Source organism: Neoarius graeffei, chromosome 20 (assembly GCF_027579695.1).
Source record: "Neoarius graeffei isolate fNeoGra1 chromosome 20, fNeoGra1.pri, whole genome shotgun sequence".
NCBI lineage: Eukaryota > Metazoa > Chordata > Actinopteri > Siluriformes > Ariidae > Neoarius > Neoarius graeffei.
Genome location: NC_083588.1, coordinates 35,991,990 through 36,017,800, shown reverse-complemented (window position 1 = coordinate 36,017,800; position 25,811 = coordinate 35,991,990). Strand labels below are relative to the sequence as shown.

The following is a 25,811-nucleotide window of genomic DNA, read 5'->3' as shown; positions in this document are numbered from 1 at the left end:
AGAAGAGAATGGAAGAAAAAGGTGTTTTTGAAGGATAAATCAATGCAGTTGTTATGCAGTTTCTCCAGAAAAGTTTGTATAAAGAGTGAATATCCAACCTTAAAATGTAACTTGTTCCTGATTTTAAGTCTATATGTGTAGATGTATAGATGTGTCGTAAATGTATTGATATTTTCTTTTTGTCATATACAGGTCCTTCTCAAAAAATTAGCATATTGTGATAAAGTTCATTATTTTCTGTAATGTACTCATAAACATTAGACTTTAATATATTTTAGATTCATTACACACAACTGAAGTAGTTCAAGCCTTTTATTGTTTTAATATTGATGATTTTGGCAAAAAAGTAAAGGAAAACCAAAAATCCCTATCTCAGAAAATTAGCATATTTCATCTGACCAATAAAAAAAGTGTTTTTAATACAAAAAAAGTCAACCTTCAAATAATTATGTTCAGTTATGCACTCAATACTTGGTCAGGAATCCTTTGGCAGAAATGACTGCTTCAATGCGATGTGGCATGGAGGCGATCAGCCTGTGGCACTGCTGAGGTGTTATGGAGGCCCAGGATGCTTCGATAGCGGCCTTAAGCTCATCCACAGTGTTGGGTCTGGTGTCTCTCAACTTCCTCTTCACAATACCCCACAGATTCTCTATGGGGTTGAGGTCAGGAGAGTTGGCAGGCCAATTGAGCACAGTAATACCATGGTCAGTAAACCATTTACCAGTGGTTTTGGCACTGTGAGCAGGTGCCAGGTCGTGCTGAAAAATGAAATCTTCATCTCCATAAAGCTTTTCAGCAGATGGAAGCATGAAGTGCTCCAAAATCTCCTGATAGCTAGCTGCATTGACCCTGCCTTTGATAAAACACAGTGGACTAACACCAGCAGATGACATGGCACCCCAAATCATCACAGACTGTGGAAACTTCACACTGGGCTTCAAACACCTTGGATTCTGTGGCTCTCCACTCCTCCTCCAGACTCTAGAACTGTGATTTCCAAAGTAAATGCAAAATGTACTTTCATCTGAAAAGAGGACTTTGGACCACTGAGCAACAGTCCATTTCTTTCTCTCCTTAGCCCAGATAAGACACTTCTGACATTGTCTCTGGCTCAGGAGTAGCTTGATATTAGGAATGCGAAAGTTGTATCCCCTTTCTTGAAGATGTCTGTTCGTGATGGGTCTTGATACACTGACACCAGCCTCAGTCCACTCCTTGTGAAGCTCTCCCAAGTTCTTGAATCAACTTTTCTTGACAATCCTCTCAAGACTGCGGCTATCCCTGTTGCTTGTGCACCTTTTCCAGCCACCCTTTTCAGCAATGACCTTTTGTGGCTTACCCTCCTTGTGGAGGGCATCAGTGATCATCTTCTGGACAACAGTCAAGTCAGCAGTCTTCCCCATGATTGTGGTTGTGTGTGCTGAACTAGCTCAAGAGATACACTGTGTTCATACTGTTTTACTCAAACTCGAAATGAAATATTCTAATATTTTGAGATGGGTTTTTTTATGTTTTTGTACTATATGCCATACTAATTAAAATTAAAATAGAAAAATGCTTGAAACATTTTAGTTTATGTGTAATGAGTCTATAATATATAACATTTTCACTTTCTTAAATAACTGATGGAAAATATTGAACTTTATCACAATATGCTAATTTTTTGAGAAGGACCTGTATTAGGTATTTGGTTCAGCCCTGTTTAGTTTATAATACAGTATTTCGTTATTCCTCTGTCCACATACAGTATGTTTGCCTTATTTTATTTTACCCTCCTTAGAAGAGAATCGCCTTTTTGCTCATCGCCTTGAGCTTTCAGAAATAATTTACTGTTGAAACGTACACCTCCTGTTGTGCGGAGCCTTTCAGAGGGAATGAACTGCTTCGTACTTGCATGCTGCCTCGTTAACCGGCCACAACATGACATGAGAAGTGGCATCTGAGACCAGCCTGCTCCTATCAAATTTCCTCATTTATTATTCACTATGCAGTTTATTTGTATGTGTTTATACCCTTTCATTGCATTTGTGTTTTTATGTGTTTATTATTAGCTTGGATTACCAGCCCTTCCTGTCAGCCCTGTGATGACCTGGCGACTTGTCCAGGGTGTACCCCGCCTTTCGCCCGTAGTCAGCTGGGATAGGCTCCAGCTTGCCTGCGACCCTGTAGAACAGGATAAAGCGCCTAGAGATAATGAGACGAGATGAGACCAGCCCTTCCCATCAGTGTTCCCCCTACTCAAAACACCTGCCTAAATTGGAACACCTTAAAGTGCATATCATGGGTAAATTCAGGAGCAAGATCAATGTAATTCTCCTATTTTATATTAAACTTTGGTCAACTATCTGTAACATTCTGCATTCTCTGCAATTTTTTTACCTTGTGCAATACCAGAAAAATTTAGTTGAAATCAAGCCATTTGAGGCGATTTGGTCCGCCTCTGAAAAAACTTGGCATTTGGATTTCCCAACAAACATTGATTTTCGTGACGTCGCGTGCGGGACGCCTCCCTCTGAATCCTATGTCAGCGTTGGTTTGTTTATGAGAAAATGGCCTGGTGGTTTTCTGCAAATTTCTTCAACGTTATCACGTAATTATTAAAATGGTTAACAGATGTATCGTAGGAGGGTGTAGCAACACCAATCTTGATGGGATTAGTACTCATCGTTTTCCAAAAGACCGGACAATGAGAGAGAAATGGGAGCGCTTGGTCTACACAGGCTGTGCACTGAAACCGTGCAAAGCTTGCACAGCCTGCTGGTGCTTCCCTAGGTAACGTCCAGACTCCCTTGGGATTTTTCCAGATGCGTTTTTTTATTTTATTTTTTTCTGCTGTAGACAGATGGCCTTTTGCAAAATTACCCTTCTGGATGAGTGTGTAAAGGGCCATACTTTCATATAAAAAAAAAAACACGAAATTGGTCCAGAATATGCACTTTAAGCCTACTGCAAGATGGACATCTTTGTAAATTGACAGGAACCATGATTGACAGGCGAGTACAGAGTCACCTTCTTGTTCTGCTTAGCTGAATGTTATTGGTCCATGACATGTAGTGGTTTTGTTGCCTAGGGAGTCACAAACACTGAGGTTTTCCCTGAGTAGATATCTTATTAACAGCTGTCTGGATGTGAGGAAAACAAATCTGTACAAATTTAAATTCACTGATCCCACCTTTATGGTGTAGTGGTTAGCACTGTCGCCTCACAGCAAGAAGGTTCTGGGTTTGAGCCCAGTGGCCGATGAAGACTTTTCTGTGTGGAGTTTGCATGTTCTCCCTGTGTCTGCGTGGGTTTCCTCCGGGTGCTCCGGTTTCCCACACAGTCCAAAGACATGCAGGTTAGGTTAACTGGTGGCTCTAAATTGACCGTAGGTGTGAATGTGAGTGTGAATGGTTGTTTGTCTCTATGTTTCAGCCCTGTGATGACCTGGCGACTTGTCCAGGGTGTACCCTGCCTCTCACCCATAGTCAGCTGGGATAGGCTCCAGCTTGCCCGCGACCCTGTAGAACAGGATAAGTGGCTACAGATAATTAATGGATGGATGGATGGATGGATGGATGGATGATCCCCCCTTTATGGTGTAGTGGTTAGCACCGTCACCTCACAGCAAGAAGGTTCTGGGTTTGAGCCCAGCGGCCGACGAGGACCTTTCTGTGTGGAGTTTGCACGTTCTCCCTGTGTCTGCGTGGGTTTCCTCCGGGTGCTCCGGTTTCCCCCACAGTCCAAAGACATGCAGGTTAGGCTAATTGGTGGCTCTAAATTGACCGTAGGTGTGAATGTAAGTGTGAATGGTTGTTTGTCTCTATGTGTCAGCCCTGTGATGACCTGGCAACCTGTCCAGGATGTCCCCTGCCTCTCACCCATAGTGAGCTGGGATAGGCTCCAGCTTGCCTGCAACCCTGCACGGGATAAGCGGTTACGGATAATGGATGGATGGATGAGCCCACCTTTAATTTTCTCCTTAATTTCTGCTGGAATTCTGACAACTGGGCCATCATTTCTAGTGAAGTCAGGAAGGCTCTGTCTGCTCACCCCACACCTTATCCTAACCTTAAAGTTGACTCCAAATCATTCATTATCATATGAAATCTTAAGTGTCTGCATGTCCACATTGAGGTCATGTTGCAAAAACATACTCATTGGCTAAAGCTATGTTCTTTATGTCTTTGCATTTTCTTAATGCTGTTGCTCATGACTCACTGTGGACTGACTAATATCAATAAATGTGCTCTTTTATGTGTACAGTAATGATGTCAGAACAATGTTTGTGTTGATGCTTGACTAGAGGCCAACATTCCCTGCAAAGGTGAATTAGTGCTGAGTGCAGATTTACATTACAGTAAATTGGCTTATATTCAGTTTTAATTGCCTGGTTTATTGTTGTAAATTATAATTTATAATCTCTGTCTTCACTCATATTCATAGAAAGGATGACTAGGACTGAATCTAAGGTGTGGTGAGACACAGAGATTCTGTGGATTACTAATTAGCTCACTGTTAATCTAGTTAACCTATTAAATTAAATGAACTACTTTTAATGAAGACATCATTCATAGTCTTGCTTCCAACAATCACAGAGAGGATGAACTTGTTAGATTCACCCCCATTTAGTCTCAGTTATCTCCTGAAACCCTAATGAAATGTGTAGGCAAATTTCAGTATTCAAAAGAAATGTGTGAAGATCCAGTTACATAATTTTCCTTGCTTATAAAGGACTGAATAAGCAACATGGCCAAATGGTGACAACAGTTCCCTTTTAATGCTTAACCATTACTGATTAGTTTATGGTTGTAAATCAGACAATGTGAAGTGGTTATATTGTGTGTCATAGTGGCGCTTCTGACCACCTTTGACGAGTGCCATGGCCATGTTCAGATGAGACACATCTGTTTTGAATCTAACAGAGGAAGAATAATACTACCTTGTTCTTTCATCTTTAAATCATGCCACATTGTCAGTTTGCAAATCAGACCAAAGACGGCAAATAAGATGAAATTATATGAAACGTTGCTCTTTTTGACCTCTGAATCTTGCCCTGTAACTAGTCTCTGGCAGTGTTGCCAAGTCTTTTTCGGGGACAGTAGCTAAAGCATGCTTAAAAAATTCCCAAAAGAGACCAGAGAAAAAACAAAATTTGCATTTTCACTGAATCATCTTTGATCACAATGATTTCATTTTGTCCTGATCATAGAATAGAACTTAGTTTTTAGTTTTAAAATTGAATAGACTTTTATCAGAATAGAAAATAATAGATTGCAACTTGCTTTTTAAGAGGAAGACGTTGTCTTTGGTCATGGGACCACAAATTATTTCCTTATTTATAAAATAGACACAGACCAATTTATATATTTTCTTTTTGTTGTGTGTGGGTTTTTTTTTTCTTTAGAAATCTCAGGTAAAATTAGTGCAGTTTTATAAGGAAATGAGTTGTAGGTTTTACTGAGTATCTTACAGAACCAGCCACAGTTCTTCTGGACACTTTTACACTTGCTTCTTAATTTTTCAGCTAAACACAGTAGCCTTCATTATTTTTTTTTGTCTGAAAAGTGTAATATGTTACTTTCTTTACTGACAAACAAACATTTCTCTATAACATTAAATTTTGTGCTGGAAAACTAGTGTGTGTGTGTGTATATATATATATATATATATATATATATATATATATATATATATATATATATCCCCATACATTATCTGTAACCGCTTATCCTATAAAGGGTCGCGGGCAAGCTGGAGCCTATCCCAGCTGACTATGAGCGAAAGGCGGGGTACACCCTGGACAAGTCGCCAGATCATCACAGGGTTGACACATAGGTGGGTTTACATTAGACCGTATCAGCGGATCATCAGATTAACGTTTTTAAAACGATTAGTGTGCACACAGCAACGCCAATACACGATTCACGTGCACACAGCAACGCCAATACACGGATACGCTCGGCTCCGCAGGCATCCTGCGCTCCATATCACTCCGCCCTGAACAGCGAGTGCCCTCTGGAGGGTGCGCACTCCGGCCCAAGCGCGCGAGTGGAGCGCACGGGCAGTGATTCGGGACTGAGACGCTGTGTGTGTGATCTCAGTGCATGTCGGGCATGCGCGTCACTTACCACTTGCAAGTGGAAGGATGGCAAGCCTAAAGACAATCATAACTACACAATGGGCAGTATTTGCATCAGTATTTGCAGTATTTTCATACTTTTATACTCTTTAATGAAAGGTGATACAAGGCGGAAGTCCGCGCCGTTTTTCAGCAGTCGCGTCACATGACCAACGCCAGCGAATCAGGAAGGTGGATGTCACAGTGACGTTGTCCAATGACGACGCCAGCTAGAGCTCAGCACAGCGTATCCGCGTATTCTCAATGTTTACACAGCACCGGACTAGACACGATCTGGATTGAATACATGGACCCTAGCGGATTCCCGTTTCCCGGCGTTTCCAGGCGTTTTAATGTAAACGGACAGTGCATCCGCGAAGAAAACGAGACAGATACGGTCTAATGTAAACTTGGCCATAGAGACAAACAACCATTCACACTCACATTCACACCTACGGTCAATTTAGAGCCATCAATTAGCCTAACCTGCATGTCTTTGGACTGTGGGGGAAACCGGAGCACCCGGAGGAAACCCACACAGACACGGGGAGAACACGTAAACTCCACACAGAAAGGCCTCCATTGGCTGCTGGGCTCAAACCCAGAACCTTCTTGCTGTGAGATGATACACTGTGCAAAAGTCTTAGGCAACCTATTTTTTTTCATACACACTTCATACAAACTTTGTTATAGATTTTTATTTTATGACTTCCACATTATCAAGTCAACAGAAAAACATTTTAGAGTCCAGACGTTCGGTTTCCAGCACAAAATTAAATGTTACAGGAAAAAAAATGCATCTGAGCAGAATATTACATAATCTTTGCAGATTAAAAAAGAAAACATAATGAACACACAATGGCTACTGGGTTTTGCTGCAAGATTAAGACACAAGTGTGACAGTCAAAGTGTCCAGAAGAACTGTGGCTTGTTCTGTAAGATGTTCAGTAAAACCTACAGCTCATTTCCTTATAAAACTGCACTCATTGTCCTTGAGACTACTATTTTTTTTTTTTTTTAAACAAAGGGTCATCTCACACAGCATGGTCGTGTAGTGGTTAGCACTGTTGCCCCACAGCAAGAAGGTCCTGGGTTCGAGCCCAGCAGCCGGCAAGGGCCTTTCTGTGTGGAGTTTCTCCCTGTGTCTGCGTGGGTTTCCTCCGTGTGCTCCAGTTTCCAGTCCAAAGACATGCAGGTTAGGCTAATTGCTGGCTCTAAATTGACAGTAGGTGTGAACACCACCTTGGCTCATCTGGACACCAAGAGGGGATCCTACGCTAGACTGCTGTTCACTGACTACAGCTCAGCGTTTAACACCATAATCCCCTCCAGGCTGGTCCAAAAACTGTGTGATCTCAGCCTGCATCCCTCATTGTGCCGGTGGATCCACAGCTTCCTTACAGGCAGACCACAGGTGGTACGTGTAGGCCGCCACACTTCATCTCCCCTCACCCTCAACACTGGTTCCCCCCAAGGATGCGTTCTGAGCCCTTTGCTGTACTCCCTGTACACTCATGACTGTACTGTATGGCCACTTCAGACTCCAACACCATCATTAAGTTTGCTGATGATACAGTTGTAGTGGGCCTCATCTCCAATAACGATGAGTCTGCCTACCGGACTGAGATTAAACATCTCGCGGACTGGAGTGAGGAGAACAACCTCACACTCAACACCAGCAAAACGAAGGAGCTGATAGTGGACTTCAGTAGGAAGCAGCAGAGGGACCTCCAACCCATCTGCATCAACGGGGCCCAGGTAAAGAGAGTGGACAATTTCAAATACCTGGGTGTCCACATCTCACAAGACCTTTCTTGGTCCTGTCATACCAACAGTCTGGTTAAGAAAGGTCGCCAGCGCCTCCACTTCTTAAGGAGACTGAAGGACTTCAAACTCCCACTCAAGGTACTAAGGAACTTTTACTCCTGCACTATTTTGAGTGTCCTGAGTGGGAGCATCACTAACTGGATGGGAAGCACCACCAGGAGAGATCAGCTGGCTCTCAGGAGGGTGGTTCGCTCCGCTGAGAGAATCATCAGGACCACCCTCCCTAACCTACAGGACATTTATTCCAACCACTGCAGGGACAGAGCCAGGAAGATCGCCAGCGACCCCAGCCACCCAAATAATAGACTGTTCTCCCTGCTGCCTTCAGGGAGACGCTACCAACAGCTGAAGGCCAACACTGAGAGAATGAGGAGGAGCTTCTTCCCTCAGGCCATCAGACTGTTGAACTGTTCACAGTCATAACAAGGCACACTACTATGCACTACTGCATTTTGGACTTTAAGGACTCGTAACCGCACAATCATCACATCTCTGCCATGCTTCCACTCATATACATGTGTGTGTGTGTTTTCTTCCCCCTTCCCCTTTATTTCTATAGTTTTTAATTTATCTTATCTATATACTTTTACACTCGCAACGACCTAAGGTACATAAGAATTTCACTGTAATTACTTGTAATTATATGTGACCAATAAAACTTGAACTTGAATGGTTGTTTGTCTCTGTGTGTCAGCCCTGTGATGACCTGGCGACTTGTCCAGGGTGTACCCCGCCTCTCACCCGTAGTCAGCTGGGATAGGCTCCAGCTTGCCTGCAACCCTGTAGAACAGGATAAGTGGCTACAGATAATGGATGGATGGATGGGTCATCTCACACCAAATATCAACTTTGTTTCATTTATTATGAAACATCCTTGATCCTTGATCCATCCTGGTGCCCTGTGTCTGGTCGGAGTTTTATCGCATCGCTCCTGTGGCGGACGGCCCCATGAGGACAGTTGAAAGTCACACCTGGAGGACGCTCTGGACACTTACAGTAATGCTTTTATGGCTGAGGACTACAGTTGACTTGCTAACTTTAGGACTGCAGTTGTCATGAACAGTTTTGCACTCAAGTTTCCATCAATGAAGAGTTACAACATCAACGAAACTGTCTTCATGTTAAAACTGTTAATGTTATAGTCATGCTGTCTGTTGTTGCCCAAATGAGGATGGGTTCCCTTTTGAGTCTGGTTCCTCTCCAGGTTTCTTCCTCATGTCGTCTGAGGGAGTTTTTCCTTGCCACCGTCGCCACAGACGTGGTCATTGGGGATAGATTAGGGACAAAATTAGCTCATGTTTTAAGTCGTTCAAATTCTGTAAAGCTGCTTTGCGACAATTTTTATTGTCAAAAGCGCTATACAAATAAACTTGACTTGACTATTATGGCTTACTTTTGTTTACAGTATTTTTCTTATTGTTGAAAAATTTAGTTTCATTATGTGTATGGCAATTTTTGTCTACAGATATATATATATATATATATATATATATATATATATATATATATATATATATATATATATATCCAGTTTATTGACCTATGTACACAGCTCAGGCTTTAACAAGGACAAATTTTCGACGATACTTTGTTGTTGTTTTGCACAGTATAAAGCCTATTTGCATTCAGATTGGAGGTTTATCACAGTCCTGTGCAGTCTATATTTTGATGTTATCAGTTTCTTCCTCACACACATACCATGATGCACAGCTTCAGTTTAAGCATCTCTCTCTCTCTCTCTCTCTCTCTCACCTGTTCTGTGCGCGTGCTCTCCCGGTTCCGGTCGCTCCACAGAGCCGTACAGCTTCCCACATCTGCGCGCCTTCTGCATTCTGCCACAGCGCTTCCGCTTAAAGAACCGCTTCAGCAGCGTGCTGCAGACCCGGAATGTGCCCAGATGTCTGTCATTAAAATCGAAACGTTTCTGTAAAACAGCGTTAATTCATTAAATGTTCACTCTGTGATACGCGCAGCACATTCACTTGTATGGATGTGAGTGGACGCGTGGGCGCGCGTGTGTGTGTGTGTGTGTCGGAGTGAGAGAGAGTGTGTGTAAAATCCAACTACTGAATGGACTCAACATACTGAAAAACGCCACCTTGTGAGCAAATGAGGACCATCCACCCATCCATTATCTCTAGCCGCTTTATCCTGTTCTACAGGGTCGCAGGCAAGCTGGAGCCTATCCCAGCTGACTACGGGTGAAAGGCGGGTTACACCCTGGACAAGTCGCCAGGTCATCACAGGGCTGACACATAGACACAGACAACCATTCACACTCACATTCACACCTACGGTCAATTTAGAGTCACCAGTTAACCTAACCTGCATGTCTTTGGACTGTGGGGGAAACCGGAGCACCTGGAGGAAACCCACGTGGATACCATGCAAACTCCGCACAGAAAGGCCCTCGCCGGCCACAGGGCTCGAACCCGGACCTTCTTACTGTGAGGTGACAGCGCTAACCACTACACCACCGTGCCGCCCACCCATCCATCCATTATCTGTAGCCGCTTTATCCTGTTCTACAGGGTCACAGGCAAGCTGGAGCTTATCCCAGCTGACTACGGGCGAAAGGCGGGGTACACCCCAGACAAGTCGCCAGGTCATCACAGGGCCGACACACAGACACAGACAACCATTCACACTTACATTCACACCTACGGTCAATTTAGAGTCACCCAGTTAACCCAGGGCTCCCTTGCAAAAGAGATTTAATATCTCAATGGGATATCTCATCTCATCTCATCTCATCTCATCTCATCTCATCTCATCTCATCTCATCTCATTATCTCTAGCTGCTTTATCCTTCTACAGGGTCGCAGGCAAGCTGGAGCCTATCCCAGCTGACTACGGGCGAAAGGCGGGGTACACCCTGGACAAGTCGCCAGGTCATCACAGGGCTGACACATAGACACAGACAACCATTCACACTCACATTCACACCTACGGTCAATTTAGAGCCACCCAGTTAACCCAGGGCTCCCTTGCAAAAGAGATTTAATATCTCAATGGGATATCACCTGGTAAAATAAAGGACAAATAAAATAAAAATAAATAAAAACCTAACCTGCATGTCTTTGGACTGTGGGGAAAACCGGAGCACCTGGAGGAAACCCACGCAGACATGGGGAGAACATGCAAACTCCACACAGAAAGGCCCTCGCCACCTGCTGGGCTCAAACCCAGGACCTTCTTGCTGTGAGTCCAAAGACAGTGCTAACGACGACACCACCATGCTGCCCCAAATGAGGACTACTGGCTGCAAATTACTGTATACAGCTGAGTGTTGGAGTGTAAATGTTTGCACCCTTAAAGTAAAACGATGAAACCATTTCATCCGAGCTTTACAGATGCTTCTATGCTGGTATAAGATATTAATACATTCTGCTGCTGTAAACGATCCCACGTGGATACTAAGATTGCACCTCCTTGTCCAAACTACTGCTGTAATCGTAAAGACCGTAAAGATCATACTGAACATCTTGTTTGACTTTATAATACAATATGGCCACTTTATTAGAAACACCCATATAACTGTCAGCCAATTCCTTTACAGCAGCACAATGCATAAAATCACGCTAATACAAACCAAGAGCTTCAGTTAATGTTCATTTCGAGCATCAGAATGGGAAAAATTATGATCTCTGTGACTTTCACTGTGGCATAGGTGTTGGTTTGAGCCAGATGGACTGGTTTGAGTATTTCAGAAACTGCCGATCTCCTGGGGTTTTCACACACAACAGTCTCTAGAGTTTACATAGAATGGTGTGAAAAACAAAAAACACTTAGTGAGCGACTGTTCTGTGAGTGAAAACGCCTTGTTGATAAAAGAGGTCAGAGGCAAATGGCCAGATTGGTTTGAGCTCCCAGGTAGGATATAGCAATTCATAGCAACCCTTTACAACCATGCTGAGCAGAAAAGCATCTCAGCATCCAACAGCAGAAGACCACATTGGGTTCCACTACTGCCAGCCAAGAATAGGGATCTTAGAATCAAGAACAAGTTCCTATTAAAGTAACCAGTGAGTGTATAATACCACTATGGTGGTGTGATGCAGTATAGGATGGGTTCTAGTTTGAGTCTGGATCATCCCAGCGAGTTGTTCCTTGCCACTGTTACCTGTGGTTTTCGTATTAGGAATCTAAATATAACTCTGCATATGGATTTCTGTAATGATGCTTTGTGATAGCATTATGTCAAAAGCACTATGCACTTAAAATTGAATCAAATTTAAAAGTGAAACTATCAAAATAGGAAAATGTCTGTGCTTCTGATCCTGTTAGCTATTTATGTGAGAGTTGCACACCTGTTTGGACTTTTTATGCATTAAATAATACTTAAACAACTGTTTAAACTGATTTAAGTCATTAGACACTTTAACGAGGCATAGTCAACTAAATTTAAAGAGCATGTCAATGGGTAAACTAACCTTTGAGCTTGAAAACCATGTTTTAATAGATTTTCCAACATAAAAAGCAGCAATTAAAAACATAATTGAGGGTTTGGGTTTTTTGTTTTGTTTTTTTCACTGCTCTGACACCTATACTCATGAAGTGCATGGAGAGACTGGTACTCAAATACATCAAGTACGCTCTCCCACCTACTCGGGACCCTCATTAGTTCACATACAGAACCAACAGATCAACGGATGACGCCATCTCCATTGCCCTCCACACTGTACTGCACCATCTGGAACAACAAGAAGGATATGCACGATAGTTGTTTGTGGACTACAGCTCCGCATTTAACACAATTATCCCCAGCAAACTGTTCCACAAGATGTCTGGCCTAGGCCTCAGTCACAACATCTGCCTGTGGATACTGGACTTTTTAAGTAACCGGCCACAATCAGTCAGGATGGGCCCTCATCGCTCCTCCACTCTCTCACTTAGCACAGGAGCCCCACAGGGCTGTGTTTTGAGCCCTTTCCTGTACTCCCTGTGCACACATGACTGCATACCATCGCACAGCGCAAACACCATTTTAAAGTTTGCAGACGACACAATAGTGGTGGGTTTGATCACTGAAGGAGATGAGTCTGCCGACAGAGAGGAGGTTCAGAGGCTGACAGACTGGGGTGCTGAGAACAACTTGGCTCTGAATACCAAAAAGACCAAAGAGCTGATAGCTGATTTCAGAAGACATCAGGATGTTCATCTGCCACTGAACATAAATGGAGAAGAAGTGGAGAGAGTTTCTAGTTTCAGATTCCTGGGTTCACACATCAGAGGACCTGACATGGACAAACAACACACACTGCCTCATTAAAAAAGCACAACAAAGACTATATTTCCTGAGAACTCTCAGGAAAATCAACCTGTCCCAATGGCTACTGAAGTCCTTCTAGTGCTGTACCATTGAGAGTGTCCTCACAAACAGCATCTTGATATGGTATGGTAACAGCTCTGCAGCAGATAAGAAACCACTGCAAAGAGTCATAAAGACTGCAGAAAAAATAATCAGCAAGCAGCTGCCTGCTCTCGAGGACATATACACGTCCCACTGCCTCCAGAAAACACACTGCATCCTCAAGGACTCATCCCACCCCACCCATCAGCTGTTCAAATGTCTGCCCTGAGGCAAGCGTTACAGAACAATCAAAGCATGCACCACAAGATTCAAAAACAGTTTCTATCCCAAATCTATCACCACATTGAACTCCTCTCTGAAGTCACACACACACCACAATCAATAACGTGTCAATCTACCCACATCTTGTGCAATATTTATTCTTATGGTCATTTAGCTATTATCAAGTGCATTATCCTCTATTGTGCGATATCTATTACCACAATTCCTATTACCAGGTGCAATACCATTACCAGGTGCAATACCAATGACCAAATGCTCAGTGTATGTTATGTGAATGTCTGTAGATTGTATATCTTTCTTCTTTGTAAATTTTGCCCATATCTTGTAAATTTGTAAACCCTTATGTTTATACATCTTGTTTGAAAATCTTGCATCTTTTATGTAAATATATTTTATGTATGTATATATTGAGGTCCGTTTCATAAGGCAGTGCACTGAATTTCGTTGTGTATCTTACACAATGACAATAAAGCAATCTTGAATCTAAAAGAGGTTCATTTTTCTTTTACCCAGGAATCAAGGGAGATACAAAACTTCCCTTATCAAAAAGAAATATCCTTCAAGTTCATTTTATTAAGTATACTTAAGTAATCAAGTCCCTTTCCACGCCATGTGGCGCATAGGGCGGCGTCAGTCTTCGTTTCCGTAGCCCTCGGCCTCTCGCCTATTACATAGCTTGGGTTACAGTGGGGGGCTGGTTCTCTGGTAACCAAGAGAGTTTGACTCCCCACTCGCATCTGTATTGCAGCGTGTCTTGCCAGACGGCAGTAGGTACCATTTTTATGATGGTCTTTGGTATGACCCTGCCGTGAGTAGAACTCACGATCTACCGGCGGACATGCTAACCACTAGGCCAACTCGCAGTCCATACTTAAGTAAAGTATATTTCCTTAAGTATACTTTTGTGTATTAAGTATCCTGATATCAATGTACTTACAGTATACTTGTAAGTAAACTAATCTAATACTTCTTTGGACTAAATTGGCCCACTTTTAGTTTATAAAAAGTATATTTTAAGTCTAAGAGAAGTAAACTTTGAGTATACAACTAGCATTTTTTATTTTGTACTGCAAGTATACCACAAGTAAACTTATATACTAATAGTTTACTAGTTCTATACTTGTAGTCCACTCTAGGGATGAGCGAGTACAGCATTATCTGTATCTGTTAACCATATGAATTATCTGTATCCGTATCCGTACTCGGAGTGGCCGGTGCCTAACCCAGAAGTGGGCGGGATTTAACCCGGAAGTGGGTCTGGTTGTCTTGAAACGGGCAGGGCTTTATGTTATTTTAAGCATGCAATTGATATGAGTTGATCAGAAATTGTTATATTTATTGCTGATTAGAAAACTATTTACAGGACAGCATCAGCTTTGAGCTTCAGATCAATGGTTTTGATCACGATAGCAAACGAACTATTTACAGAACAAGTTTTGCAACAATGAATACAACACATGCGGTTGCAATTATGAAATTAAATGTAATGAACAAGAGTTTTCATACTCAACATAACTTTCTTTTTTTAACTTTTAATTTTTTTATGATCAGTGATTTTTTTTTTTGGTTCTTTTTTTTTTTTCCACACCAGGTGTGTGTGTGTGTGTGTGTGTAGCTTAATTTGTAATATTATTTATACCACTACTACCTAGAAAGTGTCAGACACTCAGTGCGTGTAGTAAAATAAAACTGGTTAGAGCCAACTGACGGTTTAAAAAAAAAAAACTCCGATGATCGGCAGAGAGAGGGAGAGAGAGAGTAGCTTAATTTGTAATACTTATACCACTACTACCTTTATTTTTACATGAATTACAGCAAGAAAGTGTCAGACACTCAATGCGTGAAGTCAAAAAAACTGTTTTTAACCGACGGTTAAAAAAAGAAAAAATCTCCAACAGGCAGAGATGCAATGCGAGTCGCTTTCTACCAAGCACCACGTCTGAACGAACCCACATTTACCAGAACTCTACTGGTTATAAGTAAGTACAAACTGAAATAAAAACAAACTTGAAGCTGAAGAAACCCGAAACGTTAACCGAAAAGAGCCGCGAACCTGAGTGACTGAGGGAGAGACAGAGAGCTGTTCTCTGTGTGAGTGAGCAGAGCGGTGTGTGTAGGGGAGGGGCGCTGTGACGCTGTGTGAGGATTTTCATTCAGGCCGAGCACAGATATTGACTCGTATTACTCGTATAATACTCATACTCGGCAAAAGTGCTTTATCCGTACCAGATACTCATTTCAGCCGAGTATCCGGCTCAACTCTAGTCCACTCTTTAGTTTGCAAAAGCATACTTCATAGTATGAGGTGAGGAGATGGTCCGATGAGGCCAAAGTGGAACTACAAGCCTGCTTTGACTGCACTGATTGGAGTGTTTTTGAGGCTGCAGCCTCAGACCTGCATGAACTGACTGATACTGTGACATTTTACATCAGTTTTTGTGAGGATATGTGTGTCCCTACCAAAACCTTCCGCATATACAACAACAGTAAACCCTGGTTCACTGCAAAACTCAGGCAACTTTGTCAGAACAAAGAAGAAGCCTACAAAAGTGGAGACAGAGTTCTGTATAATCAGACCAGAAACACACTGACAATGGAGGTGAAAGCAGCTAAGGCCCTGTCCACACGGCAATGGATTCAGGTGACTCCGATACAATTGCTTATTGTTTAGGCCTGGCGTCCACACGGCACCGGCGTTTTGGGTGCCCAAAATGCAATCTTTTTGAGAACGGGTTCCAGAGTGGAAAGATCTGGCAATGTTGCCATTGCGAAGTCATCTGGATGAGTAGAACGGATTTGTTTACGATGACGTCACAACCACATGACTGTGAGTGCTTCACGCCGGGTAGAAGTGTAACGAACTCGATGCGAGTTGTCAACAAATCCTATAACTTGGTTCATGAAACGCGCTTACAAAATATTTTCACTGTGAATATTTATTGTGTAATGGTGCAAAGTGAGAGAGAGAGAGAGAGAGAGAGAGAGAGAGAGAGAGAGAGAGAATAGCCCTTAGGGCAGAGTCAATCCCGCCAGCAAAAATAGGGAAAAAAAGGAGCGATCTCACCTCTTCAGATGTTGATTTAAGTCCTACAATACATTCCTCAAAAAGGGCATAGAAGAGCAAATTAATCCATCAATGTGTAGCATTCAATTTATTCCGGACCATTAAAGACGCCGCCTTCCGCGTAGAATCATACGTCATCCTCGCCGCCATATTGGATAGGTCAAAGCAGAGAATAAAGATGCCAGTTTACCGTCCAAACGAGATCACATGGGATTACCTTTCACAGGTGAGACTGGAAAAATACTTTTCATTGTATTTGGTCATTATAATGTAATTTTACGAACAGATTTTCCTGACTTTGTGGCTAATATGAAGTCTTGCACATAATAGTTTATGCGCATGCGTCCTTACTTCTTCTATTGTTCTGGTGTCTCCGAAGGGACCGTCTTACAGCGCCCCTAGAGGTGTGGCATGTGTATTGCATCGTTTTCAGCAAGCGTTGCGTTGCCATATGGACCTGATATTTTACTGATTGTTGCCCATTTGGACGCGATATATTTTTAAATAACATCTCGTTGCCGTTGTCGTGTGGATGTAGCCTAAGAGGAGCTACAGTATGCTGATAAGATTAAAAACAGCCTTTCAGCAAACAATCCAACGTCAGTGTGGAGAAGCCTGCAGAACATTACTAACTATAGGAGACCATCCCCCAACACTGCAGTGAACCATCAACTGGCTGACGAGCTGAATGTGTTTTACTGCAGATTCGGCACATTCACACCTCTCCCCCCTTCAGTCATTAAAGACCCATTTACACCCCCTGCCATTCTGCCACCCCGTGCCTCTGACCCCCCACCAGCACTCAAGATCTGTGAAGAGGATGTCTGTCAGCTTTTCCGCAGACAGAAGATCAGGAAGGCACCTGGCCCAGATGGTGTGTCACCCTCTTGTCTGAAGGTCTGTGCTGACCAGCTGGCTCCCATCTTCACCCAGATCTTTAATAGATCCCTGGAGCTGTGTGAAGTCCCCTCATGCTTCAAACACTCCACAATAATCCCGGTTCCTAAGAAAACCAATATCACAGGGCTGAATGACTACAGGCCTGTTGCCCTCACATCTGTAGTCATGAAGTCCTTCGAGAGACTGGTGTTGTCATACCTGAAGGACATCACAGACCCCTTGCTGGACCCCCTGAAGTTTGCCTACCAGGCAAACAGATCAGTGGATGATGCAATAAATATGGGTCTACACTACATCCTGCAACACCTTGACACTGCAGGGATGTACGCCAGGATCCTGTTCGTGGACTTCAGTTCGACATTCAACACCATTGTTCCAGACATCCTCCACACCAAGCTCACCCAGCTCACTGTGTCCTCCTCCACCTGTCAGTGGATTACAAACTTCTTGACTGACAGGAAGCAGCAGGTGAGGATGGGGAGCATCATATCCAGCACTCGGACTATCAGCACTGGCGCCCCCAAGGGTGTGGACTAGAAGTGTGTAACGAGTAAACCAATAGTATATTTCCAGTATACTACAAAGTATACTTTAGTAAACTAAAAAGTGGCTGGCTCTTCTCCCTTTATACCAACGACTGCACCTCAAGTGACCCGTCTGTTCAACTCCTGAAATTTGCAGATGACACAACGGTCATCGGTCTCATCCAAGAAGGTGACGAGTCTGCATACAGACGGGAGGTTGAATGGCTGGTCTGTTGGTGCGGTCAGAACAATCTGGAGCTGAACACGTTCAAAACTGTGGAGATGACAGTGGACTTTAGGAGGAGCCCCCCACTCTGCTGCCCATCACCATCACCAACAACACTGTGACTGCTGTTGAAAGCTTCATGTTTCTGGGTTCCACAATCTCTCAGGACTTGAAGTGGGAGACCAACACAGTCACTATCATCAAAAAGGCTCAGCAGAGGTTGTACTTTCTGCGCCAGCTCAGGAAGCTCAACCTGCCTAAGGAGCTGCTGACACAATTCTACTCTGCCATCATTCAGTCTGTTCTTTGCTCTTCCATCACTGTTTGGTTTGGATCAGTCACCAAACAGGAGAAGAACATACTGCAATGGACAATAAGGTCTGCAGAGAAAATTATTGGTGTCAACCTGCCCTCCATCCAAGACCTGTACTTGTCCAGAGTCAGGAAACGGGCAGGTAACATCTCTGCGGACCCATCACACCCTGGTCACAAACTGTTTAAACTTCTCCCCTCAGGGAGGCAATATAGATCACTGTATGCAAAAACAACCAGACACAAGAATAATTTCTTCCCTCAGGCTGTCTCTGTGATGAACAGCTAAAATCCAGATTCATATATCAGTAATATCACTTGCAAAATATCTGCACACTCGTACTGTCATTCTGTGCTCACTGTTACTTATATTATATTTATATTTATTTATATTTACTATTTCATCTTTGCACTACGCACCATATTGCACAAAAGGGAAAATCCTTTCTTTGATGAACAGCTAAAATCCAGATTCATATATCAGTAATATCACTTGTAAAATATCTGCACACTCATACCGTCATTCTGTGCACACTGTATACTTTATATTTATTTATCTATTTCATACTTGATTTACCTGGGCTACTTTGCACTATGCACCTATTGCACCATTTTTTTTTGTTTGTTTGTTTTGTGTATATGCTTTTTACCTTTTTTGTACTAGCTAAGTGAGACCGGAGTCAAATTCCTCGTGTGTGTGTATCCACATACCTGGCAATAAAAAAAAGGGTTTCATAGTATACTGGAAGTATACTATTAGTTACTGGTTATATACATCTAGTCCACTTTTTAGCTTACTAAAGTATACTTTGTAGTATACTGGAAATATACTATTGGTTTACTCGTTACACACTTCTAGTCCACTTTTTAGTTTATAAAAGTATACTTTATAGCATATTGGAAATATACTATTAGTTACTGGTTATATACATCTAGTCCACGTTTTAGTTTTGAAGTGTACTGCAATTACTCTTCTAGGTATTAGTTTTCTAGCCCTAACCCTTATCTCATGCACACTACCAGTAGACAACTTAAAGTGCATATCACGGGTAAATTCAGGAGCAAGATCAATGTAATTCTCCTATTTTATATTAAACTTTGGTCAAATATCTGTAACATTCTGCATTCTCTGCAATTTTTTTACCTTGCGCAATACCAGAAAAATTCAGTTGAAATCAAGCCATTTGAGGCGAATTGGTCCACCTCTGAAAAAACTTGGCATTTGAATTTCCCGGCAAACATTGATTTTCATGATGTCACGTGCAGGACGCCTCCCTCTGAATCCTACGTCAGTGCTGGTTTGTTTATGAGAAAACGCCCTGGTGGTTTTCTGCAAATTTCTTCAAAGTTATCGCGTAATTATTAAAATGGTTAACAGATGTATCATAGGAGGGTGTAGCAACACCAATCTTGATGGGATTAGTACTCATCGTTTCCCAAAAGACCGGACAATGAGAGAGAAATGGGAGTGCTTGGTCTACACAGGCTGCGCACTGAAACCGTGCAAAGCTCTCGCAGCCTGCTGGCACTTCCGCAGGTGACGTCATGAATCTGGCTCCAGACTCCCTTGGGATTTTTCCAGACGTGTTTTGTTATTTTATTTTTTTCTGCTGTAGACAGATGGCCTTGTGCAAAATTACTCTTCTAGATGAGTGTGTAAAGGGACATACTTTCATATAAAAAAAAACCACGAAATTGGTCCAGAATATGCCCTTTAAGTGTTTTCTAGCTTAAGTTACAATGAAGTTATAAATATAAGAATTCACAAAATTACAACATTTACTCAGGATTAAGAACATATATATTTTCTTTAAAAATCAAAATTTAAAGCAACATTGTACTAAATGCCAAAGTATAAAAACATGGCAATGACAACTGAAATTGACATCCAAGCTCTAAAGAAAAAGAAAGAAAGAAAAAAATTAATTATTCCACTCAGGAGAAATTAAAAAAACAAAACAAAAAACAAACAAACAAATAAACCTATATGGAACCATAGAGATACCTAAGAGTCAACAAATCTGAAGCACAACTACAGGGCAAGTACACTTAAACATAAGGCACAAATATTTTAATACTTTATTACACTTTTGTTAAGTATATCTTGATCAAAAGTTTAAGTATAAGCTTAATATTCTTAGACTTTTCTATATGCTTTTCAATATACAGTCGGAGGAAAATGTTTGTACACCCTTTGGAATTTTTTACATTTCTGCCTAAATTGGTCATAAAACATTGCCTGAACTCTCCAGCAATCTTAAGAATGAACAAACAGTGTCAGCTTGAACTAAAACCACCCAAACATTTGCATTTTATCATATTTTTATTGACCATAAGATGGAATTATTCACAGGATAGGGAGGCATAAGTAAGTACACCCTTTGATTTAGTAGCTGGTTGACCCTCCTCTGGCTGCAATAACTTCAACCAGATGTTTCCTGTAGTTGCAGACTAGACGGGCACAACGATCAGTTGAAATCTTGCACCATTCCTCTTTGCAAAACTGTTGCAATTCAGCAAGAGTCCTGGGATGCCTGGAATGGATGGCTTTCTTGAGGTCATGCCACAACATCTCGATTGGATTGAGGTCGGGGCTTTGACTGGGCCATTCCAGAATGTGAATTTTGTTCTTCTGAAACCATTCTAATGTCGACCTGCTTCTGTGTTTAGGGTCATTGTCCTGTTGCAGGACCCGTCCTGTTGCAGGACCCATCCTCTCTTGAATTTAAACTTTTTGACAGATTGCCTCAGGTTTTTCTGCAAAATATCTTGATATACTTGAGAATTCATTTTCCCATTGATTATAGCCAGTTGTCCAGGCCCAGAGGCAGCAAAGCACCCCCACACCATGATGCTACCGCTGCCATACTTGACGGTGGGGATGAGGTTTTGCTGATGGTGTGCTGTACCGACTTTCCTCCACACATGATGTGGTGTGTTCCCCCCAAACAATTCAACTTTGGTTTCATCAGACCACAATATGTTTTTCCAGTGGTGCTGAGGAGCATCCAAATGCTTTTTCGCGAACTCCAAACGAGCAGAAATGTTCTTTCTGGACAGCAATGGCTTCCTCCGTGGCCTTCTCCCATGAATCCCATTCTTATTCAGTGTCTTTCTTATAGTAGATGTGTCCACAGAGATGTCTGCATGTTTCAGTGATTTCCTCAAGTCTTCAGCGGACACTCTTGGATTCTTTTTTACCTCATTGATGATCACTCACAGTGCCTTTGGAGTGATCTTCGCAGGGCGGCCACTCCTTAGCAGAGTAACAACCATTCCAAATTGTCTCCATTTATACACAATTTTTCTAATTGTAGACACATGAACACCAAGGGTCTTAGAGATGGTTTTGTAACCCTTTTTAGCTTTATACAAATCAATTATTTTGTGTCTTAAGTCTTCAGACAGCTCCTTTGAGCGAGGCATGATGCACAGAACATGCCTCTCATCAAAACACACCTTTTAACTGGTTTTCCAGTGGGGTGGGTAGCTTACGACACACCTCAGTGATTGGACATCAGGTTGGCTCACACCTGAGTCAAATTGTTTAATCATCTAATTAGTCTAATTAGCTCTTGGATGAGCCTTAGCTAAGGGTGTACTTACTTATGCCTCCCTATCCTGTCAATATTTCCATCTTATGGCCAATAAAAATATGATAACATGTAATTGTTTGAGTGGTTTTAGTTCAAGCAGACACTGTTTGTTCATTCTTAAGATTGCTGGAGAGTTCAGGTGATGTTTTATGACCAATTTAGGCAGAAATGTAAAAAATTCCAAAGGGTGTACAAACATTTTCCTCCAACTGTAAGCCAAGTATACTTATGTATAACTTTATTAATCTATTTATTTATCTCTGATAATTTATTTATCTCTGATAAGTAAATAAAAAGTAAACTGAAAGCATACTCTCTTATTTTTAGTTTAAAAGAAGTATATGAGAAACACACTTGAATAAACTTCTTTTTCGTAGTTTGCAACCAAATGTAAATGTCTGTGGGCTATTCTAAAGCCTAGCGGGTCTTAAAACTCTATCAGATTGATTTCTGAAGCATCTCAGCATTGTACAGGATTTTCAGATTTAATCAGGTGTGTTAGAGCACAACAAACACTTAACACACACTAAGGTGAGCCCCTCCAATGCTACTGTATACTCCTCTACACACTCTCTTATCGGATAAAGTATCTCTAATACTGCTTTCATATAAAAGACCAGGATTGGACCTGCATTATTTGACCAGTGTTCATTCCTTCTTTTGTTAATTCAAACCGAGAGAGTCCACACTGGTTATCCCCTGGTCATGACAATTCAGATAGGACCTGGGTCACAACCCGGGAGAGATGCATAACTATTAACTCACAGGCTGGAAATGGGCAGATATTGTATAAACACACACACACACACACACACACACACACACACACACACACTGTGGCTGGATCTCAAGCACTCTTTTCCCCTTGGCTCTGTGTGTGTGTGTGTGTGTGTGTGTGTGTGTGTGTGTGTGTGTGTGTGTGTGTGTGTGTGTGACGATTTGCATGAGATTCATTAGTCCCACCCTGGCTGTTAGTGACCCAGGCAGCGCAATTCACATTGAAATTGAATCTTATCCAACCTGAGTCCGACCCACCTTGAGAGGTCGGACAATGTGGGTTAACCCTGTCAAAGACAAATCAGCATGGGTATAACCCTGGTTGACCACTTGGTATAACAATGTCTCCTCCAACAGTGTAGCTGGTTCTATCCCAAATCACACATTTCTAGACTGAACCTTTTTTCTCAGGGGAGAAAAAAGGTTCAGTCTAGAAGCCATTGGGTGTGTCTTCCACTCGGGGAGTCCAAGCAAGTCTTTAGGTCGAACCCTATGACAGTGTTGCCTAATCAGAGAGTATTCAATCAAAACCTTTTTGTCTAAGAGTGTATCTGAGGTAGAGTGTACCAGATCATAGTCAACTCAATTCAACTATCTAATGGTTATTTAGCAACTGTTCTGTGCTGGTCATCTTGCAGAAACTAATAACAGGATTTTATTTTTATAGCCATTTTGCAACACAGATATCAGCCCTGAGTGAGCAGGTCAAGGCTCACAGTGGCAACTATCCATCCATCCAGCCATCCATCCATTATCTCTAGCTGCTTTATCCTGTTCTACAGGATCGCAGGCAAGCTGGAGCCTATCCCAGCTGACTATGGGCGAAAGGCAGGGTACACCCTGGACAAGTCGCCAGGTCATTGCAGGGCTGACACATAGACACAGACAACCATTCACACTCACATTCACACCTACGGTCAATTTAGAGTCACCAGTTAACCTAACCTGCATGTCTTTGGACTGTGGGGGAAACTGGAGCACCCGGAGGAAACCCACGCGGACACGGAGAGAACATGCAAACTCCACACAGAAAGGTCCTCGCCGGCCGCTGGGCTCAAACCCGGGGCCTTCTTGCTGTGAGGCGACAGTGCTAACCACTACACCACCACAGTGACAACTTAAAAAAAAAAAAAACTGAAACTGAGTTAAAGAAAAAGTACCTTAAAAACATCCATGATTCAACAGTGGCAGTCCATCTTCCTCTGGCTGGTCCTTCAAGTTGACTTCCTGTTGTTAAGCAGAAATGAATGTGTAAACACACACACACACCAACCAGCATTTGGCCTGAAGATGTTTAAAGCATGTTGATAAACCAGACCTTTTACCACCTGGACCCTTCTTCTGTATCAAGAGTGATAGTGTTTGAGATATGAAAGAAATGAATCATTTCACTGCACACATTGTTGTGGAAATAATTGATTACACTGCATCCAAATGCAAAATAAATACATTCTTTATCCTCTTTCTGGGGTTCTGCCAGTCATTTGTCCTCATGTCCACATGAGACCAATGCAGATAACAGCATAGAAAGGAAAGAGACACCGACTGTCCCATCCAAAACCTCGTCTATTGTTTGAAGGCATTGCAGAGGTAATAGCATAATATGGAGATTATCAGCAACAACAGTCTGTAAAAAGTCTAATTTAAATTACAATTTTATCAGAAGTCTGCAGCTGGGTACTAAATTGATTTCTTGAATTTCTGTCCAATGTTTTTATTGAACTCACATATTTACTTCCCTGTCTCTATAGGAACTAGAAGAATAAGTGTCTTATTATAACATTTATTAACATGGCCTCTACCAACTACCTTTTTTTTGGTACATCCAGTGGTGCAAGTATACCACCATTGTGTAATGGTCTTAATTTTAGTTGTTAAGATTCATTGCCTTGAACATAAATGTAATGAAGCCCATTGAAAGTAAGTTGGTGAACCAGACTGGCAACTTAGTACTTGGGCAAGCATAGTGTGTGTAAATATGGTTCGTGGATGTTTGTCATGCCCCAGTATCCTGATAGCAAATATTATTACAGTGTTCATGCCTTCTGATAGCTCCCTTATCTTTAACTAAAGTGGTTGTCCCAGCCTGCTCCAACACTGGTGTCAAGGACCAATAGGAAAAACCATGGTCTGTTCTGATATGACACCATGCTATATTATTGATTCAGAATTTCCTGTGTGCAGACTTCCTGTCATCTGTGCACCCTCATTATTGATGAATAGCATGCATTATAAAAGATAAGATGAATAAAACAAATTGGAAACGAATAATATAATGTATCCAAATGACCTTAAACAGATGCACTGCTCAATGATAAGACTAATGTTGGTGGGTTTGGACATATTAAGACATATGTATTGAAGAATAATAATGATAATTTGGTTTTGCTGTGCTTATTTTATGTCCATTTGTAAGTATATGGCAAGAAACAAAAAGTGTTTTCAAATCATCTAAACAGTACAATTTTCCATTTGAATTTGAACTTTGTCCAAATTTGTATGTGTTGTGATTTTTCATAACGGACTTAGGTGGTATGGAATAAACCCTTTGTGAAATCTCAGTTTGTTCAAGTAAAACTGCTTAAAGTCCATCCATTATTCATAATCGCTTATCCTGTGTAGGGTCGCAGGCAAGCTGGAGCCTATCCCAGATGACTATGGGCAAGAGGTGGGGTACACCCTGGACAAGTCACCAGGTCATTGCAAGGCTGATACATAGAGACAACCATTCACACTCACATTCACACCTATGGTCAATTTAGAGCCTCCAATTAGCCTAACCTGCATGTCTTTGGACTGTGGGGGAAACCGGAGCACCCGGAGGAAACCCACGCAGACATGGAGAGAACATGCAAACTCCACACAAAAAGGTCCTCGCCGGCCACT

General features: G+C 42.0%; 1 protein-coding gene across 1 annotated transcript in view; it reads right to left on the bottom strand.

Annotated features, from left to right (window-relative positions):
• Window positions 1–9,761, bottom strand: part of zgc:171844 (uncharacterized protein LOC100151763 homolog) — a 71,458-nt gene extending 61,697 nt beyond the window's left edge. The window contains exon 1 of the mRNA XM_060902593.1: window positions 9,683–9,761. Coding sequence (XP_060758576.1) covers window positions 9,683–9,761 — 79 coding nt within the window. The remainder of the gene's footprint in view (window positions 1–9,682) is intronic.
• Window positions 9,762–25,811: the final 16,050 nt, after the last annotated feature.